This window comes from Penicillium verrucosum (assembly GCF_028828655.1).
Source record: "Penicillium verrucosum strain IBT 35672 chromosome Unknown utg000001l_segment0_segment0, whole genome shotgun sequence".
Taxonomy (NCBI): domain Eukaryota; kingdom Fungi; phylum Ascomycota; class Eurotiomycetes; order Eurotiales; family Aspergillaceae; genus Penicillium; species Penicillium verrucosum.
In genome coordinates this window covers 13859241-13878125 of record NW_026643210.1, presented here as the reverse complement: position 1 = coordinate 13878125, position 18885 = coordinate 13859241, and the positions used below count along the sequence as shown (strand labels likewise).

Sequence of the window (18885 nt, the reverse complement as noted above, 5' to 3'; positions counted from 1 at the left end):
TAACCCGCCAAACTAGATGTCAACAAAAGAATAAACGAAACCCTTACTTAACCCATCAACTGCTCCTTAAATCGACTCATATTCTCCTTGATACCACCACGTTGCCTCCGACCATCACTCTCCTTTGTCAAAGTATCGGCATCGGACCCCATTGAAGACTTGGGCGAGCCTGGGGCTAGGGCGCTCCAGTCGAGGACCATTGTGGTGTTTTCTTTGAGGTGTTTGGAGTTTGTGCGTATCAATGTGATTTATGTTATAATTGATCACAGCAGGGATTGTGTATGAAATCGATGCTGTTGAAGGGGCGACTTCTTGATATGCTTCGGAGAAGGGCGATAACGTTAGCAAAGATGGCCAGTGATGATCTGTCGGATCTGCAGAAATCTCGGGGAAATCAGTGCCTTGTATTTAGTATGGGAGGCGACTGAGTAACTATCGATATGTACAAGCTAGCAGTATAAATATGTTCAGAAAACAAAGGTTAATCGAATAAACGCAAGAAACATAAAGAATGGGGTATGCAAATATCCACCTCCTGGCCCTACTAAAAATTGAAATCCGAATTGGCAACATCAAGCCAATCCCAGTTAAGCATATCATCAAGAGGCACGTCCGGGATAGACGCACCAAACGCGGTACCCGCTCGATTGACCGCGTCGACGATCTGATTATCAGACATGGCAGAGAATTGCAATGGTTCAAACCATAAATCCTCGGGTGGTAGAGTTACTGACAGCGGACCATGATCCAGGCATGAAGACGGAAATGCTGGCTCAGGTGGATGGACTCTGTCTGGGTTGCCTCGGGATTGTAGAGGCAAGGTCGGTGCACGTCGGATCAATTCACGTAAGAATCTCCCGTAAAGCACAGAAGCACCGCTTCTGTGACTTGGTGTTGCTCCGATTCTCTCTAGGACACCGGCTGTCTCTTCGATGAGATTTCGCACGCTTGGTGCCAGGCTGGATCTGCTGTCGCCGGGTGTTACGCTGAGGCTGAGGGCAGAGCATGCGGCAAAGGAGATCATTATCACTGTATTATTTGGCATTGATTTTAGTCGAGATTCGCCTTGGATGGCTGCTCGCAGGACGTTCAATGCAGATGATAGACCAGCGGCTCGGAAGAAACGTTTGACTTCAATTGGGGCTGTTGGGTGATTGATGACACCACCGTAGGTGGATAACTGCGTATGTGTGACCAGAATCTCGACATATGGAGGCAAGAATCGTGCTGTGAATGGTTAATGTTTAGTCTATTAAATTTTAGGCATTAGGCTTACTGTCTCCTTCGCCAATTGACAAGGCCCATGTTGCATACCACTGCTCGTAGAATGTTTGAATGGTTCTCTTAATCCTATAGTATGGTCAGTATATAAATGATATTTATCAAAGGCATAATAGCATACGAGTGAGCAGCTTCCGAGCCAGTATCGACAAAGCGATAACTATCGCAGCTTGATTTAACTTTCTGAAAGAGTCCATCCTACAACCGTTAGAATTGAATTTAATAGCATGCTGCATGATATGGGTGTTCGTAATGCGATTTGGAACGGGACTCGGGATAGCACCTACAAGGTCCCTTCGAAGAACTGCCATGGAATTCATGGGACCGTCACGCGGGTCTGCGATATTGGACAGGTGCCAACGATCGCAATTTTCGATGAGCGTTGTTGGAGGTACCGTATAGCTTCGTCCACGCGCAAGACAGACACTGAGAAAGTTAGTGTCAGATCCAGATGTACTACTAGAAGAATCACACGTACCCCCTCTCCACGACATACAACGCAATCCAGGCTCTTTCACGTCTTCGAAGCAGCCTGAGGCCCCACTCTGAAGACGGATCAATATCATCAAATCCATCCATATGTAAAGCTCTCTTGGCATCAATACACTCTGCTCGTGCTAGGCGATTCATAACTTCTTGGTCAAAGCTTGAAGAGGGTGAGACAATCTTGTTCAAAGATAAGTCTAGAGCAACAGTGAGAGCCATGGCAATATAGGAGCAAGTATCATCGTCTCCTAGTCTATCACCAGGGGACATCCACGGAACGTTCACCATGAAAGCCAGAACAATCTCAACAGATCTATAGCGGTGTGTGAACACCCGCCTCGCGAGCCATTCGCAGTGCCTCGATAGTCTCTTAGATAAAGCAGCAGCAGATGGCAAAAATAGGGCTGCGCCTGCCATTATCGAAGTAAAAAGAAAAGCCGACTGGGACCGTACGAACGAGGCGGTGTGTATCAAAGGATCGAGACCCCATCGTGTATGTGCAAGGTTTTGGTAGAAACTTGATCTGTCAGTTATATATGTTTAGCAATGAAAAGACAAACCACTTACAATGAGAACAAGGACTCCGACTCATCAAATGTAACTAAGCCCAGTTCAATAGGGTCAACTTCAGGCCCAACGTCAAGGTTTGCTCTCGCAGGAACAAAAAAGGACTTGGCACTCGGTTCTCCTGTCGGGGTGCTCTGAAGGAACGATGGAGCCTCCGACAATGGCAATGGAGACTTTGGCGCACGCCGCATGCCGGTGGGCGAAAGTTGAAGATCCGAAGCTCTAGCAAGCAACTGGAGAGGATTCTCTGCATCGTCAAGAGCGAGACTCTCCTCCGCATGCATATCACGTGGAGATGCCATGCGCGGGTGGTCTGATGTCTCTGAAAAGCCACGCTCATGTCCATGCTCATGGTCATTCTGCATTAACTGGCCCTGGAATTGACCAAGGAGGTCCTGGAGGACTGAAACGGCTCTTTGGGCCTCGTCACTAGAGTCGACCTTGGGCCGCTTGATTGCCTGCTCGATCTGATGTATCGCTTTCTCCAGACCTTTGCGTTTACTAGACTCCGGTCAATATTTTATTCCACAACGCCTTCATTTGACTCACTTTTTAACACCCTTCTGTCGGCCCAGATGATGGTTTGGCACAATACACTCCGCACTGGTCTGTTTACATTTCTCGCAGCTGGACTCGCCTGCCTGGCGGTTGCAGCGTATCTTGCTCCGCCGACAGTTCAAGCATGCAGCTTGTTTTCCTTGCGGGCTGGAGGCTGAACCTGCCGATTCGATCTCCATGAGTAAATGATTTGACCTCGGCCATGGACATTAAGGTCAGGAAGGTGCGGGAGTCGGGTTGGTTTACTAGTCATGTTTTTGCCCTTTTGCCTTATGTAGCATTATATCGCACACTCCTTTAACAGCCCGGCCGGGCTAGCTCAATCGGTAGAGCGTAAGACTCTTAATCTTAAGGCTGCGGGTTCGACCCCCGCGTTCGGCTATTCCTAAAAACCAATCCTGAGATTTTTCTTTTGGCTCTTTCATCTTTTTGTATTTTTTTTTTTTTGAACGATGAAACGGATGTGATGCAGTCGAAGTATGGATATTGGGTAGACGCTCCTAAGTTGTATATCGGTCTCGGACTGGACAAGAGCAGGGCGGTATTTAAGGTAGTCGCCGCCGAGTAATTATTGTGAACTTCGGTGATATTAGAAACGTCATCTTATGCTTGATTTATTGGTATTTGCAGTGGCCAAGCATATGCACGCATCGAGTAGCGAGTGAGTGATATCAATTAAAGATTAGTCGCTAAATACAAGCTCTAAAACAACAAGGTCGTTGGTCTTTCTGTGACCTATCAACGGAATGCGAATATATATATAACCGAATCTAACGCAGCAAACGGCCACATACCAACCTTCAATCAAGCATAGCGAACGGGACCAGATTCCTCGTCATGACCAGCTGGCAGGGGACCAGATGCCTGTGAAAAGGCATGAGGCTGAGGCTGAGCCTGAGGGGCAGGAACCTGACCCACCTCAGGACCAGCACCCGGAGCACCTTCCGTCGATGCAGCCCGCGAAGGCGCATTGGTACCGGGAGGAGTAACATCCAACAAGCGCGGACCAGACTCAACAGGTCTCTTGTTTGCCTTGACAGTCGCAGGTGCCGGACCCAAGACAGTCGGGTACTTGAAGCGGAAGCCCCAAGCGAAGAAGAGACGCATCTTCGTCCAGAAACCCATTGCATCCCACCTCTTCTGCAGGATCTCGGCGTCCTCTTTGCTGCGGGCGCGGTAGCCCTTTCGGAAACAAAACAGACAGAAAAGAGAAAGAGGGAGCAAAATGAATGACCAGAAAAGAGGGAAACCACGACGGGTCTGCCAGCCCGTCATGAGACGACGGAATCGCACCCAGGCTTCGATCATGCCCAGGATGAAAACTATGCCGATCCAGCCCAGGCCGCAGATCAGAACAATTGCTAGGTAGGAGATACCAAGGCCGGATCCCCATGTGCTGGTGAACCAGTCGTAGTCGTCATCGTAGCCATAGTTGTAGTAGCCATTGCCACTGCTGGATGTTCCATCGGTGTACTGAGTATCTCCTGGTCCGTCCGACAAGCCGGTATAGTATCCCGAGTTGCCGTTATAATCGCTGCTGACGCCTGTGTATTGGCACCCGGAACCTATGTACCGAGAGGTAGGGGTGTTGTAGAGACTCAGAGAGTCCAGAGTCTTGCTGGGGATTTGGGTGGGTTCCACGAACACCACTTCGTAGATGTAGGTCGTAGGCTCGAATGGCTGGCTGTTGTCGACCGAGGTCGAGGTTACTACATTATCCCTGGGTAGCAAGGTCGCGATCCCATAGGGAGGGCGGACTCTGGCAGCGGTCGTGGTGGTCCATTGAGTAGAGCAGGCCGTTGGGGCCGAGAAAGTCAGGTTGACCTTGTAGATGGTGCTATGATAGGTTCTGTCACTACCTACGGCGTTACGGTAGCCATCGTATGGGTCGGGCTCGTCGCCATAGCCAGTGGGATACAGCTTTTCGACAACGGTGTAGTCATAGATGGTATTGGTGGAAGTAACGGTGGATAGGGCCTCGACTGGCAAAGTTGCAGTTGGAGAGATTTGGTTAACCTCGGTGACCAACTCGGAGTAGTAATCTGTATTAACCGCTTGTTCATAGGTATCGGTCACAATCCAAGGGGCGGCTTGAACGAATGGTCTCAAAACGAGCGACAAGAGAAGAATCAACGAGCGTGAAGGCGCCATCTTGAATGGTCCTTTGGGATTGCAGGGGAAACAGCCAAGAACAAGGCATCCATTGCTTTATAAAAAAAAAAAAAAAAATTTGATAGCGCCTCATGTTCGAAGACCCTTATTTTTGGTCAATTTGGGGGCGATTTGTCGCCTAAGCTATACTGGTTCTTGCTCGGGTGGAAATTGCCTGCATTAAAGTAGGAAGATGCTCGAGTGTGATTGGTGATGTCTCTCAATTTGCCAGAGCTAAGTGGACAAGTCTAGTCTGTTTACGATCTAGTTAAACACCCTAGACTTTTCGCCTCATGTTTTTACACGAACTTGTCTCGTTTCTTTGTCTTTTGGTAGGCGATGACACAGAATTGGACTAGCCTCATGTATGAAAAAAGAGAGAAATCTTCGTTGAATACGCCTTGTCAAGTATATAACAGCGCAGAAAATAACAGCACAGAAAGAAATACAAGCGTAACTTCGTGGATCGTCAGTGTGTTGCAAGGTCCAGAGATCGCAAGGAGTCTATATGGGGGGTTGACAGTCCCTTAAAATCCGGAGTACCCAGGAAGGGAAAACAGAGAGAGGGGGAGAGAGAGGGAAGGAACACGAGCACTGGCTCAATTAGCAGCCCGTAAAGCTCGTAGCCTTGCACCCAAACCATCCTCCACCTCGGCATCCACCTGCTTAGGCTCCTTAACCTCCTCCTTAGGCGCAGCATCCGCCTCGAGGTTCAGGCGCATATCAACACCCGCATCATCTGCCAGTTGTTCCATGAGCCGATCAACATCAGCCTCACCCTCCGCACCATATTCCTGCATCGATATACCCTGCGCGACATCCTCGATCGCACTGCTAGCAATCTTAAAGTCCTCCGACCGAGCGAGGAAATTGTTAGCGTGAGAGACGAGATGCTCGAGGTTGACGCTCCGTGAGGCAGCGTCCAGGCCCCGTGATGCCATGGCGAGCGTCCGGGATGTGTCGCGGGTACTTTGGGCGGCCTTTAGTTCGTTGATGATGACATCTGCGCGTGCCGCTTCGGATTTGAGTGTCACTTGGCGTCGCTTCTCGCGCACGGCGGAGGCGGCGTGAATGCGGGCGATCTGGAACTCGCGGTTCTTCATCGCTTTGTCTGCCTTGGCCTTTTCGGACTTGAAGGTTGCCTCCGCTCGGACAGCTTCTTTCTTGAGTCTGTTGGAGTGTAGCTGGGAAGATAAGATTAGCAATGGTTTCATGCATAGGCGGGGTGATGCACGCTGTGAGGAGGGGAAACAGAGTGCGGGGAGACAACTTACTTTGACATTTGTGCGGGCTTCGAAGATAGGGTCTTTGCGAACCATGGTGTCGGTTAGAGATATTATAGAGGATGAGGATTGCAGGTGTATTTGGGTGTTGTGGAAGGCAGATGGATTTGGGGGCGTGTGGCAACGTCACTGACCGCATTCAGTGCATTCTTAGCGTCCCGAGGTTGGTTTTATTTTAGCAAGTCGAGATTTGATACGCTGAAACAATATCTCTACTTTTGAAATAGACTAAGTCTATATGTTGGACTGTCGCAATTTTAAAAGCATTAGTTGCGACAATACTACATGTACTATTACGTCTCGAACATAATTGCAAGATGAGCCAGTCGATGTTGCATTATAAAAAAAACTAGTATACAGGCCAAAACAAATTGGAACCCTCAGCGCTGTTTGCCCATGAGCAAGGATGAAAGAGCCTTGCTCGCGCTAGAACTCCGGAAACTCCGTGTACCTCGATGCATCTTTCCATTACTGCGTTGCCGACCGGATTTCATTGTGTTTCCCCGCTGGTGTCGTTTAGACAGGCTGAGACTATCGATTGCCCAGGCCATGGTTAATAACGACTCCCAACTCGGTCGAGCCTCCGAGGCGCCAGCCGACCAGGTCTGCGGGGAGAAAGTCTCACTAACCGCTAGCTGCAATGCTCTGCCCGTCGCATCTCGAAGTGGACGCGCCAAGGCTGGGCTGCAAGCTAGTAGTCTGGTGAGAAGTCTCATCCGAAAGACCGGACGGTTGGACGCCTTCGAGGACGACAGACTCGGGGTCGAAATCAACCATAGAATCAAAGGGAAATGCTGATAGATCTCCTCCGTCGAGAACGTCAAAGGCAAACCCGTCTTCAGGGAAAGAAGGATTTGGCTCAGCGGGTGAATCACCGTGGAACAGGCGACGGAAGTCATCGTCAGAAAGAGGAGCTGCAACGTCATTTGCAGCTTGAGGTTCGGCGGAGAGGTCGAAGAGGGGTAGGGCGCTTCCAGATCCTTCGAGGCCAGCGACGGACACTGCAGGTCACACAACACCGCTGCAGGATGTTGTGTCGCGTCGGAGGCCTCAGCCAGAGTGGAAGGTTCGAGGGTAGGAGAGTAGTCGGTAACGGAGGGAGTAGGGAAAGGAATCCGTTCCATAGGAAGTTCGTCGCCTTCTTGTTTGAAGAGGGTAGGTGTGAGGGTGGGAGATTCGATGGCGGGAGAGCTAGCCTTGGGAGTCACACTACGAGATCCACGGACCTCGGCGGAGAGCTTAGCCACTTGTTGGCTCAGACGGTTGTTTTCCGTCTCCATCTGTGATAGACGCTGGATCAGGAACTGGTTTTGTTGCTCCATTCGGATCTTTTCGGTCTCGAGTTTCTCCATCTCGAGACGCTTGCGTTCGCGTGATGTTTGAGCAGCAGCACGGTTCCGGAGGACCCGTTCTATTCGGCGCTGCTCCTTCTCATCATCTGTCTTGGCGCGTTTTCTAAAAGAGTCAGCGGGGTTCAAATATGTGAAACAAGGTGGATAACATACCTGGGAGGGAGATTTGTTTTGGGGGTTGGGAGTTCTTGTCCCCAAGACTTTCTCTTCTTTGTTGGCTTCTTCTCGTCATCTTCATCCTTAATATCATCTTCGGGCTCCGGAGAGTCTAATGATGTATCCGCGGGGGAAACTGTGTACATCTCTGGGGATGGTGAGGCTGGGAGAGTATCCAACGGGTTGATAGTATCCGCCATGGTGACAGGGTCAAATGGATAACCGGTGCCGGACGTGAAGAATAATCAGTGTATGTGTATAGACTTATAATGACTTCGAGTGAAAAGAGGATCAGATCACAAGAGGCCACGTTATCATCACGATCGGCACCGGAGACCAGACTCCGGGGAAAATTGAGTCAGAGGGTGAGTCAGCGAGGAGAGAGAGAGAGAGAAAGAATGGAAAGGACAGCTGTTCAACTGCAAACGGGATGGGCGAGATGAGGTTTAAGTAGAGGCCAGCGTGGTCTGAAAGGGATGGCGTCGGATGGAACAAAGGGGGGAGGGGGAACCTTGGAACCTGGGCACACACGTACATCAGGTACAAGCTACACCATACATTTTAACATGTGCCACCAAGTACCTCACAAAGGGGGCTGAGTTCCTTGTAACGAGATACGTAAATTACGTTAATTTCCCCCTGCATTCCATGGTTCAGCCCCTGTCGGCAGCCAATTATAATTTACCACTGAAACATCGCACTTGTTAAGACGGAGCTCCGTACGGAGGACCCTACAACATTGGCGCATACTAAGTGGGCACTCACTTGTCTCGCCTTCCTCAAGTTCTATAATTGGGATATTGAGGCCCCCGATACAATTGTATTCGAGTTGCATACGACATATATATACGGAGTAACTACGGAGTATATGGAGTAATATTTCTTAATATGTTGAAGTTCGATATTTATTCAGCTTATGACCTCTCGGGTAATACAAGACACATCCGGTCACTCCGACTCGACCTATCTGAATCATGATACGTCGTGTCCCACAACGTACAACATAATTGATCCGATATCCCAAAGAGTCTCGAACAAATCTAGGGTGGACCAAGTACATTGATACGTTCTCTCCTGAAGGTACGATCAGGATTATCCGGAGAATGCTCCATTTAAAACGCCAATCACCGGTGTTTCGCAGGTTAATCATGCCCCGCCCCGTTAATTCTCCGTGCCCCTGACTGAGAATGTGATACTGTAATTGTGTACATCTATGGAGAAGGGGGTCAGTGTGCCATCTAGATTGGCGGGAAGAACTATCTCGAACACGGCAGAATCATGGAGCCTAGGCCGAGGGGCTGAAACGGGCGTCGAACAACGTATACATTGCCCCTCCGTTTCTATTTAGGAATGACCTTTACCTATAGGGGTGACTCCTCCCATTTGCAAATGGAGAAGAAAAAAAAAGATAACGATATATGTCTACCTCAATTCAATACACTAAATTTCAGTGATCGGTATTGTCATCCCATTTTGGAAACCTTCGACACCAGGGGAATTATATGCAGTCCCTCAAAACAAAGAAAGAAAAGAAAAAAAAACAACGCCATCCCATAGAAACGTGCTCATGACAATATCGTAAGCGAACATGTGCGGGGCTATGATCAATTGATCTCATCTACATGGTGACATCCATCGTGTCGTCGCCAGCATCGAGAGCATTCTGGGCCTCCGGGTCAGGGACCACCACACCACGTCCTCGGCCAGCAAGCAGTTCGCGTCGCACTTCAGGTCCAATGTCCTTGTGTCCACGGACGAGAAGCAAATCGAGAAGGGCTTCACGCTGGTCCTCAGTGATGTCGTTACGATAACGCTGGGCAAAGACCAAAAGGGACTGGTGCCAGAGAACTGGCAGCTTGTAGGCCTTGGAACCGAGCCCTGTGGGTCCGTCGTTCATGGCATCATCCGAAGGATCGACGGCGCGGAAGCGCATGAAGTGGAATACAAGGGCGTCGATGACCTTGTATGGCAGAGCATACTTCTTCTCCAAGAAGACGCGGATGAACATGTTGACAGCACCGGTGCTTTCCAGGGAGGTCAACGACTGTTCCGCGGCCAGATCACACATGCGGAGCAGGGCGGCTGCGGAGTGCAGCACGGGGACGGAGACGCGGGCAACCACAGAAGAAACAATGTGGGCTTCACGCAGGGTACAGGTTCCGGTGGACACAAGGGGGAACAAAAGTCCCTTGAAGAAACATGCGGGCTTATAAAGGGCCTTGCGCAGCGCATTGTAGGTGTGGACGTTCAACTTCTTGGTTTCGTGGATTTCCTCGCGCACGCGCTCCAAAAGTACAGTGTTGATGAACTCCTGGGCAACGTGAGGCTTGGACGAAATGAAAATACGGGTTACAGCGTAGACGGCGTTGCCGGTCCATGACTCGGGGCGGGTGATATCCAGGAGGGTCTGCCAGTTCGGTACAGAGGGAAGAATCTTGATGGGCTTGGGGAGCGGGCCAGACTTGTAGCGAGAAAGAATCATGCCGACCCTAGAACAAGTTAGCTTGACCTCACAAGGAACTGTTGGAAAGCATACTTCTCATATACTTCCACGGCCTTGGCGGGAATCTGGACTGCATCCTCAGGGACACCACCACCTTGGATGTATTCACCGTAGGGGCCTTCGCCAGCCTGCTTCGCCTCGTGCTCGGCAATCTTCTCGAGAATCAAATCGGCAAGGTTGGTGGGGCCAGCGGAGCTGGGATCCTTGGGATGGAATATAGGGTCCTCCTCGTGAGGCATGAATTTGTTGAACATATCTAGATCATTGGGATCGACCTCCTAGTAAAATGTTAGAAGCAATCTCATTATCCAAGGATTCGGGAGTCTTACAACTTGCTCGACTTCATCATCAACCCAATCGTCGGCCTCGAACTTTCCCTCGTCGTCGGAGAAAGTCTCCTCATCCTCGAGTCGGGTATCGAATTCAAATGCATTCGACTTAGGCTGTGCTGAGTTCTTGACTTGCTCGGCAGCATCCTCGTCTGCCAATTCTTGTCCAATCTGCAGAATCTTGCGCGACATCTTCGCGTCGACAAAACGCTGTCCATTTTCACCCTCCTCATCGTTTTCGTCGGCTTTTCCCTTGCCTTTCTTGCTGCTCTGTGTCCGAAGGTGCCCCGCAGAAGTGATATCTTCAGCGAGCGGGTTGTGTCGGCGAGCCGCTGCCGCAGCGCGGGAGCTTGAAACCTTTGGCATGGTGGGGAATCCTTCGAATAAACCGAAGAAATTGAACTGAAATGAGTAGTTTGGGCTGGCTTATCGAAGTACACACGACGATCAAATTGTGTGGTCATATTTTTTTTTTCTGCCGGCGGTGCCCCCCAATCCTCTCACCGCCTATAGCACACACCGCCTGAGCCTCTTCATGTATTTTCTGCAATAAATTACTGACCGCCTTCATTTCCCAGGGAGATTATTGTCCAGCGCGAATGCGATTGACTCTTTGTATGCAGCTTACTGCCTATCAATGAATATCGGAGTCACCAGCATACTATAATAGTTTAATCGGGGAAGTCACAGGCTGCCAACTCTCTGGGGTATTTCGCGCCGGAACAGCTTGACAGCATACAGACAAGCTTCAAATTGAGTAAGGACCTTTGATTTTGCAGAAGCAGAATACTGAAAGCCATACTCATTGGATTATATTTTGCTCAAATGGCTGACTCTCTCCAGATTGATAGGCTAATCGACGGTCCACGACCCTAGTGGACAAAGAAGCGTCCATCATGGCATCTGCCCAAGCCCCCGGGTCTTCCGCTCCGTCGTCCAACATCAACTCCCCGATCCTACCTCCCAATGGTGGACCTTTGCTCAATGCGCAATTCACCGACTTGAATCCGCGATCATCGCCAGCCCCATCCGCCCAAGGTGACGGTCGAGCTAAGCGCAACAAGCGAGACAGTCGCAAGAAACGTGAAGCCAAAGGACTAGACACCGAGAACGCACCGCCACCGAAAAAGCGAGCCACAGCTGCACCGAGCACCGCCCTGCCCAGCTCGAAACTAAGCATTCTTCGTCCATTGTTGCTCGCCGAGCCTCACGCCTCGGATAGATACCCTCCACAACCTCGCCAATTGAATCGCGTGAGCCGAAAGACATCGGATGTCTTAGGTCAGAGCTGGGATTTCTACGAGGTTGTCGATAAACTCACCAACAAGAATGGCTTTCGTTACAGCTACGCCATTGCAGACCCCGGATTCCCTCATATCAAATATCGCCAGACCGATATTCGCCCGTACCATACCCGCTTTAGTTTTGAGGATTCGCCGGCTGCCATATCGTTTTCAGAGAACGCGACTGCGGTGACCACGAGTGACGCGTGGCATACTGCCCGCGCCAATGTATGTGCTCGAGAGGGCACATATTATTACGAGGCTCGCGTGATTAGTGGCATAGTCAATGATCCCCAGGCACCTCAGAACGGCAGATCGACAACTTCACCCCGTGGCCATGTCCGCATTGGATTCGCCCGACGTGAGGCCGACCTCGACGTGAATGTTGGAGTGGATTGCTACGGGTATGGGATTCGAGATGTGAACGGCGAAGTCGTCAATCGAATGCGATGCGAGTTCTTCTTTCCCAAGGGGGAGGCCATCAATGAAGGCGATGTTATTGGCATGCTCATTACTCTTCCACCTCTTTCTCTTCACAAGAAGATTGTCGAAGGCACTTACGATCCTGCCGATAATAACCCATCACAACCGCTAGCAACCAACATCATTCGAGATCGGATTCCCTTTCACTATAAATCGGATTTCTGTTGGCAGCAATCCAACGTCTTCTCTACGAAGCACCTCCGTGATTACGCTTTCAACCTCAAGGAAACACCGACGTTCGGCCCCCCATCCCCGTTGAACAGTGAAGATGCCACCCTTCGCACACTCCCTGGATCTAGTATCACTATTCTAAAGAACGGAGTACAAATGGGCACCCCCTTCAAAGAACTCTACGCCTTCCTGCCGCCCGCAAGTCGTCTCGCCAATGGCACAAACAATCTTGGTATTGGCGAGCGTGAGAATGCCGACGACGGCTTGATCGGTTATTATCCTGCCGTGAGTTGCTACGGCGGCGGTGCCGTCGAATGCCGATTTGAGGGGCCGTGGTGGGTTGGGCCACCCGAGAAGACTGAAACCGGAGAGCCAGTCCGAGCCATGGGTGAACGCTTCAATGATCAGATCGCCGAAGACGTGATGGCCGATATCGTGGACGAGGTGGAAGCTATGTTCACATGGGGCGGAATTGATGGCGATGTCATTAATAACAATACCGAGCTCGACGGAGCTGGAGTTGTGGGAGGGGCAGAGGTGTTGAAGGGTGGTGTCGGCGCGGCGCTTGACTCTACCCTTGCTCATACTCCGGGAACTGCCGGGGCATCTGATTCCGCTGCTAATAGCAATCGCGAGACACCGGCTGCAGGCGATGTTGGGAACCACGGCCTTGAAGATGCGATGAGCGTCGGGACAGCTGGCACTCCCAACATTGAAGTGCAGGGTGACGGCGATGTCGAGATGACTTAGTGACATATGACATACTCAATGGGAAAATGGAATAGGTGTTTGGGTTTGTGATAGCATTGATACCAATTCTGATTTCAAAAATTCTATTCACATAATATACATTTCATATAACTAGTAGTCGTACAGGTATGGATCTAATCTAAATTTCTTCCTTCCAACATCTCTCCCACTTTCATGACCAACTGATCGTCTCCATATTGACCGATGACCTGAATTCCAGCCAGTTCAGTATCTTTCTCCCCAGACACTGTCACGGGAACTGAAATCGCAGGTAGACCGGCCAGACTGGCGGGAACGGTGAATACGTCGGTGACATATGCATCCAGAGGTGATTGCTTGGTAGATTTACTCATCAAGTCCGACAGTCGTGGCGGGGATGAGGGAGCAGTAGGGCATATGATGACATCTACGTCATTTTCCCTTGCAATTTTGGCTGCGCCTTGCGTAGCGAGCGGGTGCTTGGCTGTAAAGACGGCGTCAAAGTCTTGCTGGACTAGACGACGGACCCGTTGTGCTTGGATGAAATAGTTGTCAATGGCATCGGCACTCAAAGAGAATGTGCCTAGAACAATTCGTCTCTTCACTTCCTGTCCGAATCCCTCTCCTCGGGTATTTGAGAATAGATATCCATCAGGCTTTCCGTCGCCATCTGGGCCTTCGGCGCGAGTCCCGTAACGTACTCCGTCGTATTTGGCCAGATTCGAAGATGCCTCGGCAGGTCCCAGGACATAATAAGTAGATAATGCATGTTTTGTGTCGGGCAGAGAGACGGAGTGGACGGAGTGTCCTTGTTTCTTCAGGTGTGCCAGAGAAAGAGCCCAAGCCCGTCGGACTGAGGGAGTCAGCTCGGAAACGTTGTACTCTATTGGCACACCGATTCGGAGAGGGGCTGAAGTCAGCCGCGAGGCAAGTTGTGGTGTTTGGAGGGAGGCTTGGATTCGAGAGCGGGAGGGTATTGAGAGGTTGGTAGGGTCGCGCTGGTCATGTTGGTTGAGGATGTCTAGACATGCTATTAGCACAGTCGTTATCCAGCCACACTGGTCAAAACCCACCGAAGATATCGCGCACATTGGCCGTGGTTTTCCCCAATATACCTACGGTATCTAGAGAATTGGCGTACGCCACCACGCCCCATCGTGAGATCAGTCCGTATGACGGCTTGAATCCTACTGTGCCAGTGTAAGCAGCTGGGAGTCTGACCGAGCCTCCGGTGTCCGTTCCTAGTGAACTTTATAAGTCAACAACCAGTCTCCTTCCTGACAATTGACCACTTACGCATAGCATTGGTCGGCGGCGACTGAAGCGGCACTTCCACCAGAGCTGCCACCAGCCGAGAGGTCTCCCCCGCTGGAATCTTGACGAGGGTTCTTGACAGGACCGAAATGTGAATTGACCGAGTGTGATCCCATCCCAAACTCGTCCAGATTTGTCTTTCCAGCGATAATGGCCCCGGCGGCCTCTAGTTGATCGACAACGGTAGCATTGAACGGGCTCGTAAATTTATCCAGGATTCCCGAAGCGCAGGTTGTCGGAAGGTCGCGCGTGCAGATATTGTCTTTAATGGAGATCAAGCGGCCGTCCACTGAAGACTTGGGTTTCCCTGATCATATTGGTTAATTCTGAAGTAGAGATTGGAAGTCTGATGTTGCTACCTTCTTCCTTGCGCACATCAGCTTCCTTTACGCGGTCCAGCCATGGCCCCGCGCGCGCCAGTGGGGTTATGAAGGCATTGAAACCATGTGCATATTGATTAGCGACGCATTTCTCCGCTTCGCGCAACAAGGACATTTAGACGAGTGTGTGAGGAGGACAATATAGAAAGGGAGTGGGAACGCGAGTTTCCCGGGTCCGTGCTGCTTGTCCACGGTATCTACATATTCAGGTCTCTCTGTCACCTTTGAAGTTAGGAAGATCTGTAGTTATATACGTATAGATTATATGTTTTTATAGCCCAGTTAAAAATAAAAAGCTATTGCTCGAATATGAACACCAATATCTAACAATTCTCAGTGACCTCGGAGTTACAATGTCAATAGTTCCATCGGGCCGAGCGAAATCGACCAAGACGTCATCCAGATTTGCTCAATCTTCTCTTCTCCTCCACTCTTTCACCTACCAACTATGTTCTCACGAAGTGTACTACAGACGGCCACCCGAAGTGCTCGCCCGGCCTCAGCTAGAGCTGTACCACAGGTGCTCGGTCAAGCTCCATTCGGTCGGCGATACGTTTCGGTCTATGGTTATACACAGGCAAAGGCTCTCATCTACTCCAAATATGGCGAGCCCAAAGATGTCTTACGGTAGGTCCACCAAGATTCCATTGCAATCTGCCATTGATCAAACAAAACTGATCAATTTAGCCTACACAAGCACTCAATCTCGGCGCCGCACGCAACCCAAGTGAACCTGCGCCTGTTGACTTCGCCAATGAACCCCGCCGACGTGAACCAGATCCAGGGCGTCTATCCCAGCAAACCTCCCTTCCAAACAGACCTCGGAAATGCAGAGCCCGCCGCAGTCGGTGGAAACGAGGGCGCATTCGAGGTGCTGTCAACCGGTGCGGGCGTCAAGAACCTCAGCAAAGGCGATTGGGTCATCATGAAGCGCACGGGCCTAGGTACCTGGCGTACCCACGCGCAGCTGGAAGAATCCCAGTTGATCAAGATTGAGAACAAGGAGGGCCTGACCCCGCTGCAGGTTGGCACTGTCAGCGTCAACCCCGTCACTGCGTACCGGATGCTTCGGGATTTCTGTGAATGGGATTGGATGCGTGCCGGCGAGGAATGGATGATTCAGAACGGCGCCAACAGCGGTGTCGGACGAGCAGCTATTCAGCTGGGCCGCGAATGGGGAATCAAGACGCTCAATGTCGTTCGACAGCGCAAGACACCCGAGGAGACTGAGGCTCTTAAGAAGGAGCTTCGGGATCTCGGAGCTACCGTTGTTATCACCGAGGAGGAGATGCTTACTGGCAACTTCCGGGATATGGTTCACGAGTTCACCCGCCAGGGCCGGGAGCCCATTCGTCTAGCGTTGAACTGCGTAGGCGGGAAGAATGCCACTGCTCTGGCAAAGACTTTGGCTCCTGATTCGCACATGGTGACCTACGGAGCCATGTCGAAGCAACCTGTTGCATTGCCCTCGGGCCTGTTGATCTTTAAGAACCTCGCGTTTGACGGGTTCTGGGTCAGCAAGTGGGGTGACAAGAACCCCGAGCTCAAGGAGAGCACCATCAGGGATGTGCTTCAAATGACTCGCTCTGGCAAGTTCCGGGATATCCCGGTGGATGAGGTCAAGTGGAACTGGGAGTCCGAGGGCCCGGAGTTGGCAGAGAGTGTGCAGGGCACTTTGGGCGGCTACCGCAGTGGAAAGGGTGTGTTCACCTTCAACGGCGGTGATTAAGTGAACAGCCAGTATGAATGTATTATAAAGCTAGGCGTTTTTCCCTCGAGATTTACTTCGTGGTCAATTGACCCGGGGGCCAGTACAACTTGAGTCCAGAAAAAGAAAATAAATTGTAACACAATGAACTGAGCTACATAGTATAATTTATCAACACTCCCAGTTCTTCTTCACCCAGTCAAGGATCAGGTTTGTTAGAGACACGTTCGGCATGTACACATCGCTTTCCTTTGAGATATCGATATCGAGACCAGCAAACTTGGCGGCCAGTATTATATATTTCTCGATGAAGTCAAGGTAGACCAAATCCACCGTCTTCGGTGTCTCGGATGCATTGGCAGATTTGAGAGCTTGAATACAGTTTGGCACGCGGTAAAAGTTGATGGGTGCATGGATGGTGTCGTCGCCATCTGTGCCCGCATCATCTTTTGTCGTGTAACCGGGCACGAGGTCCGGACCGGACATGGGGATTTGCCCACTGGTTGAAGCCCAGTTTGGGGTAATCACGTCTTCCGGATATGCAAGTTGCTCAAGAGGGCCCAAGGTTGTCAATGAAGATTCATCCGTAGATAAAATTTGAGGCTGCTCGTTCAAAACCTCGACAATAAGTTGTGCCTTGTCATATGGGACATCTTTCACATAGCGGAAGGTGCTGGTGAATGGAGATACAATAAAAGTCGTGTCTTGGGTAAAAGGTCCCTTGAAAATATCGAACCTCATGGCGCCCGTATTAATAATGGCTACCCTAGGCGCATCCCCACGAGTTTCATCCCTCAAGTCACCCAAAACCTGAGTCTCAAGCCAGGTGTAGATGCTGCTAGGGTCTGGATACTTGACTCGCGACATCCATAAATCATGTGGAGCACATCCATGGATTTGGTCTAGATGAAGGTCGGTCCGTGCTTTGGCGATCAATTTGGAGACATTGAGGCCTTTTTCGGTTGGGAAGGTCTCTTGATCAAGACCGGTGTGATGATAATAGGAAAAGACATTGTTATCAATGTATCTGCGCTTGAAGACGGGGCCAGCAGCAGACTGCTGGCTTGTTTTGCTGGCGAGGCCATCGATTGACATGAAGCCAACGGTTTCCATGAATCGACCACTCGCTAGCCCAAAGGCTTTGGAATCATACTGGGCGTAGTCACGCACATGCTGGTGCCCACCAAAGAATTGGATTGGAGTATCCCAACGAATTCCCCGGATCTCCTTGAAGATCGCCCGATATTCCGGCGAATGAACAGGCACATGGCCGATCACCAAAAACAGATCCACTTCTTTATCCCGAATGGCTTCTTGGAACCAATCCTCTTTGATAGTAGAAGATACTCTCTGAACCACAGTATTGTTATAGTTTCCGTTGAAATCAAAGAGGAAGCCAAAAGCTACTATACGGATGCCTTGTTTCTTGGTAGTAAACTTCTTAAACCGAGGGGCTAGAGGCACAAGCTCCTTCGTGGTCGGGTGAATGATATCGATATTCGAAGCTAGATAGTTGCCCCGGAAATTAGGAACGGTGACAAGAAGCTCAGCTTCCGATGTGTTCTGCTTGTATAGTTCGTGGTTTCCCGACGTCAATAGGTCGATGTGCTGGTGCTGCAAGATGTCTGAAAGGTAGATACCCTTGGGCTCGGACGAGTCATATAGGCCATTCCCTTCGACTCGGTCACCAGTATCTATAACGAGTAGATCTTGTCCTTGTGCTTCCGCCTTTTCCCGCATGCGTGTCGTAAACGATATATAGTCTCCCCAGTCTGCGGAGTAGGAGGGTCTGCGATGATTAGTACAACTCAAAGCTTAGTAGGGTCCAAAGCCTACTCCTGCAGATGACCAGCCAGCCAGCCATGAGTATCGGTAGTATGGAGGAAATTCAATTGCCCAAAATCAAGAGTTCGTAGCGGAGCGGGGATGGGGTCGGGTGCGGAGGGTTGAGCGGCGAGTGCCGACGGAAGTAGCCAGAGCAAGGACAACATCAATACCAACAATACACCCTTGGAAGAGTGTATATAAAGTATGTAACTATTAACTGCAAAGAAAAACTTGGAAGAACTTGAAAGATTCCGGAAAGGAAGCAGGTAGTTATAACAACTAAAAAGTTGATAGGTCCGGGAACCTTGGAAGATATGTTGTTGT

At 50.4% G+C, this 18885-nt stretch overlaps 9 protein-coding genes across 9 annotated transcripts; 2 read left to right on the top strand and 7 right to left on the bottom strand.

The window, feature by feature from the left end:
- Nucleotides 1–544: 544 nt before the first annotated feature.
- N7516_005122 (Zn(II)2Cys6 transcription factor) lies at nt 545–3071 on the bottom strand (the record flags this gene model as incomplete). The annotated part of the gene is made up of 7 exons (XM_057217842.1): nt 545–1227; nt 1277–1350; nt 1403–1479; nt 1569–1707; nt 1760–2284; nt 2335–2835; nt 2884–3071. The coding sequence occupies 7 exons, from the start codon at nt 3069–3071 to the stop codon at nt 545–547; spliced, it is 2187 nt and encodes a 728-aa protein (XP_057079725.1).
- Nucleotides 3072–3696: 625 nt separating this feature from the next.
- Nucleotides 3697–5043, bottom strand: N7516_005121 (uncharacterized protein; the record flags this gene model as incomplete). The annotated part of the gene is made up of 1 exon (XM_057217841.1): nt 3697–5043. One exon carries the CDS (start codon nt 5041–5043, stop codon nt 3697–3699), a length of 1347 nt encoding a protein of 448 aa, XP_057079724.1.
- A 599-nt stretch (nt 5044–5642) lies between these two features.
- On the bottom strand, nt 5643–6362 carry N7516_005120 (putative SNF7 family protein Fti1/Did2; the record flags this gene model as incomplete). The annotated part of the gene is made up of 2 exons (XM_057217840.1): nt 5643–6227; nt 6318–6362. The coding sequence occupies 2 exons, from the start codon at nt 6360–6362 to the stop codon at nt 5643–5645; spliced, it is 630 nt and encodes a 209-aa protein (XP_057079723.1).
- Nucleotides 6363–6706: 344 nt separating this feature from the next.
- On the bottom strand, nt 6707–8034 carry hacA (transcription factor HAC1; the record flags this gene model as incomplete). The annotated part of the gene is made up of 2 exons (XM_057217839.1): nt 6707–7781; nt 7832–8034. The coding sequence occupies 2 exons, from the start codon at nt 8032–8034 to the stop codon at nt 6707–6709; spliced, it is 1278 nt and encodes a 425-aa protein (XP_057079722.1).
- Nucleotides 8035–9452: 1418 nt separating this feature from the next.
- On the bottom strand, nt 9453–11295 carry N7516_005118 (snoRNA-binding rRNA-processing protein ENP1; the record flags this gene model as incomplete). The annotated part of the gene is made up of 4 exons (XM_057217838.1): nt 9453–10323; nt 10371–10615; nt 10667–11091; nt 11229–11295. Coding segments are annotated over 4 exons (1608 nt in total), but the record flags the coding sequence as incomplete, so codon positions are not given.
- A 267-nt stretch (nt 11296–11562) lies between these two features.
- On the top strand, nt 11563–13353 carry N7516_005117 (SPRY domain-containing protein; the record flags this gene model as incomplete). The annotated part of the gene is made up of 1 exon (XM_057217837.1): nt 11563–13353. The coding sequence occupies one exon, from the start codon at nt 11563–11565 to the stop codon at nt 13351–13353; it is 1791 nt and encodes a 596-aa protein (XP_057079720.1).
- Nucleotides 13354–13487: 134 nt separating this feature from the next.
- Nucleotides 13488–15141, bottom strand: N7516_005116 (glutamyl-tRNA(Gln) amidotransferase subunit HER2; the record flags this gene model as incomplete). Its single annotated transcript, XM_057217836.1, has 4 exons — nt 13488–14353; nt 14406–14581; nt 14629–14953; nt 15006–15141. 4 exons carry the CDS (start codon nt 15139–15141, stop codon nt 13488–13490), a joined length of 1503 nt encoding a protein of 500 aa, XP_057079719.1.
- A 333-nt stretch (nt 15142–15474) lies between these two features.
- On the top strand, nt 15475–16755 carry N7516_005115 (enoyl-[acyl-carrier-protein] reductase; the record flags this gene model as incomplete). The annotated part of the gene is made up of 2 exons (XM_057217835.1): nt 15475–15653; nt 15714–16755. 2 exons carry the CDS (start codon nt 15475–15477, stop codon nt 16753–16755), a joined length of 1221 nt encoding a protein of 406 aa, XP_057079718.1.
- Nucleotides 16756–16905: 150 nt separating this feature from the next.
- N7516_005114 (metallophosphoesterase family protein) lies at nt 16906–18725 on the bottom strand (the record flags this gene model as incomplete). The annotated part of the gene is made up of 2 exons (XM_057217834.1): nt 16906–18523; nt 18571–18725. 2 exons carry the CDS (start codon nt 18723–18725, stop codon nt 16906–16908), a joined length of 1773 nt encoding a protein of 590 aa, XP_057079717.1.
- Between the last annotated feature and the right edge of the window lie 160 nt (nt 18726–18885).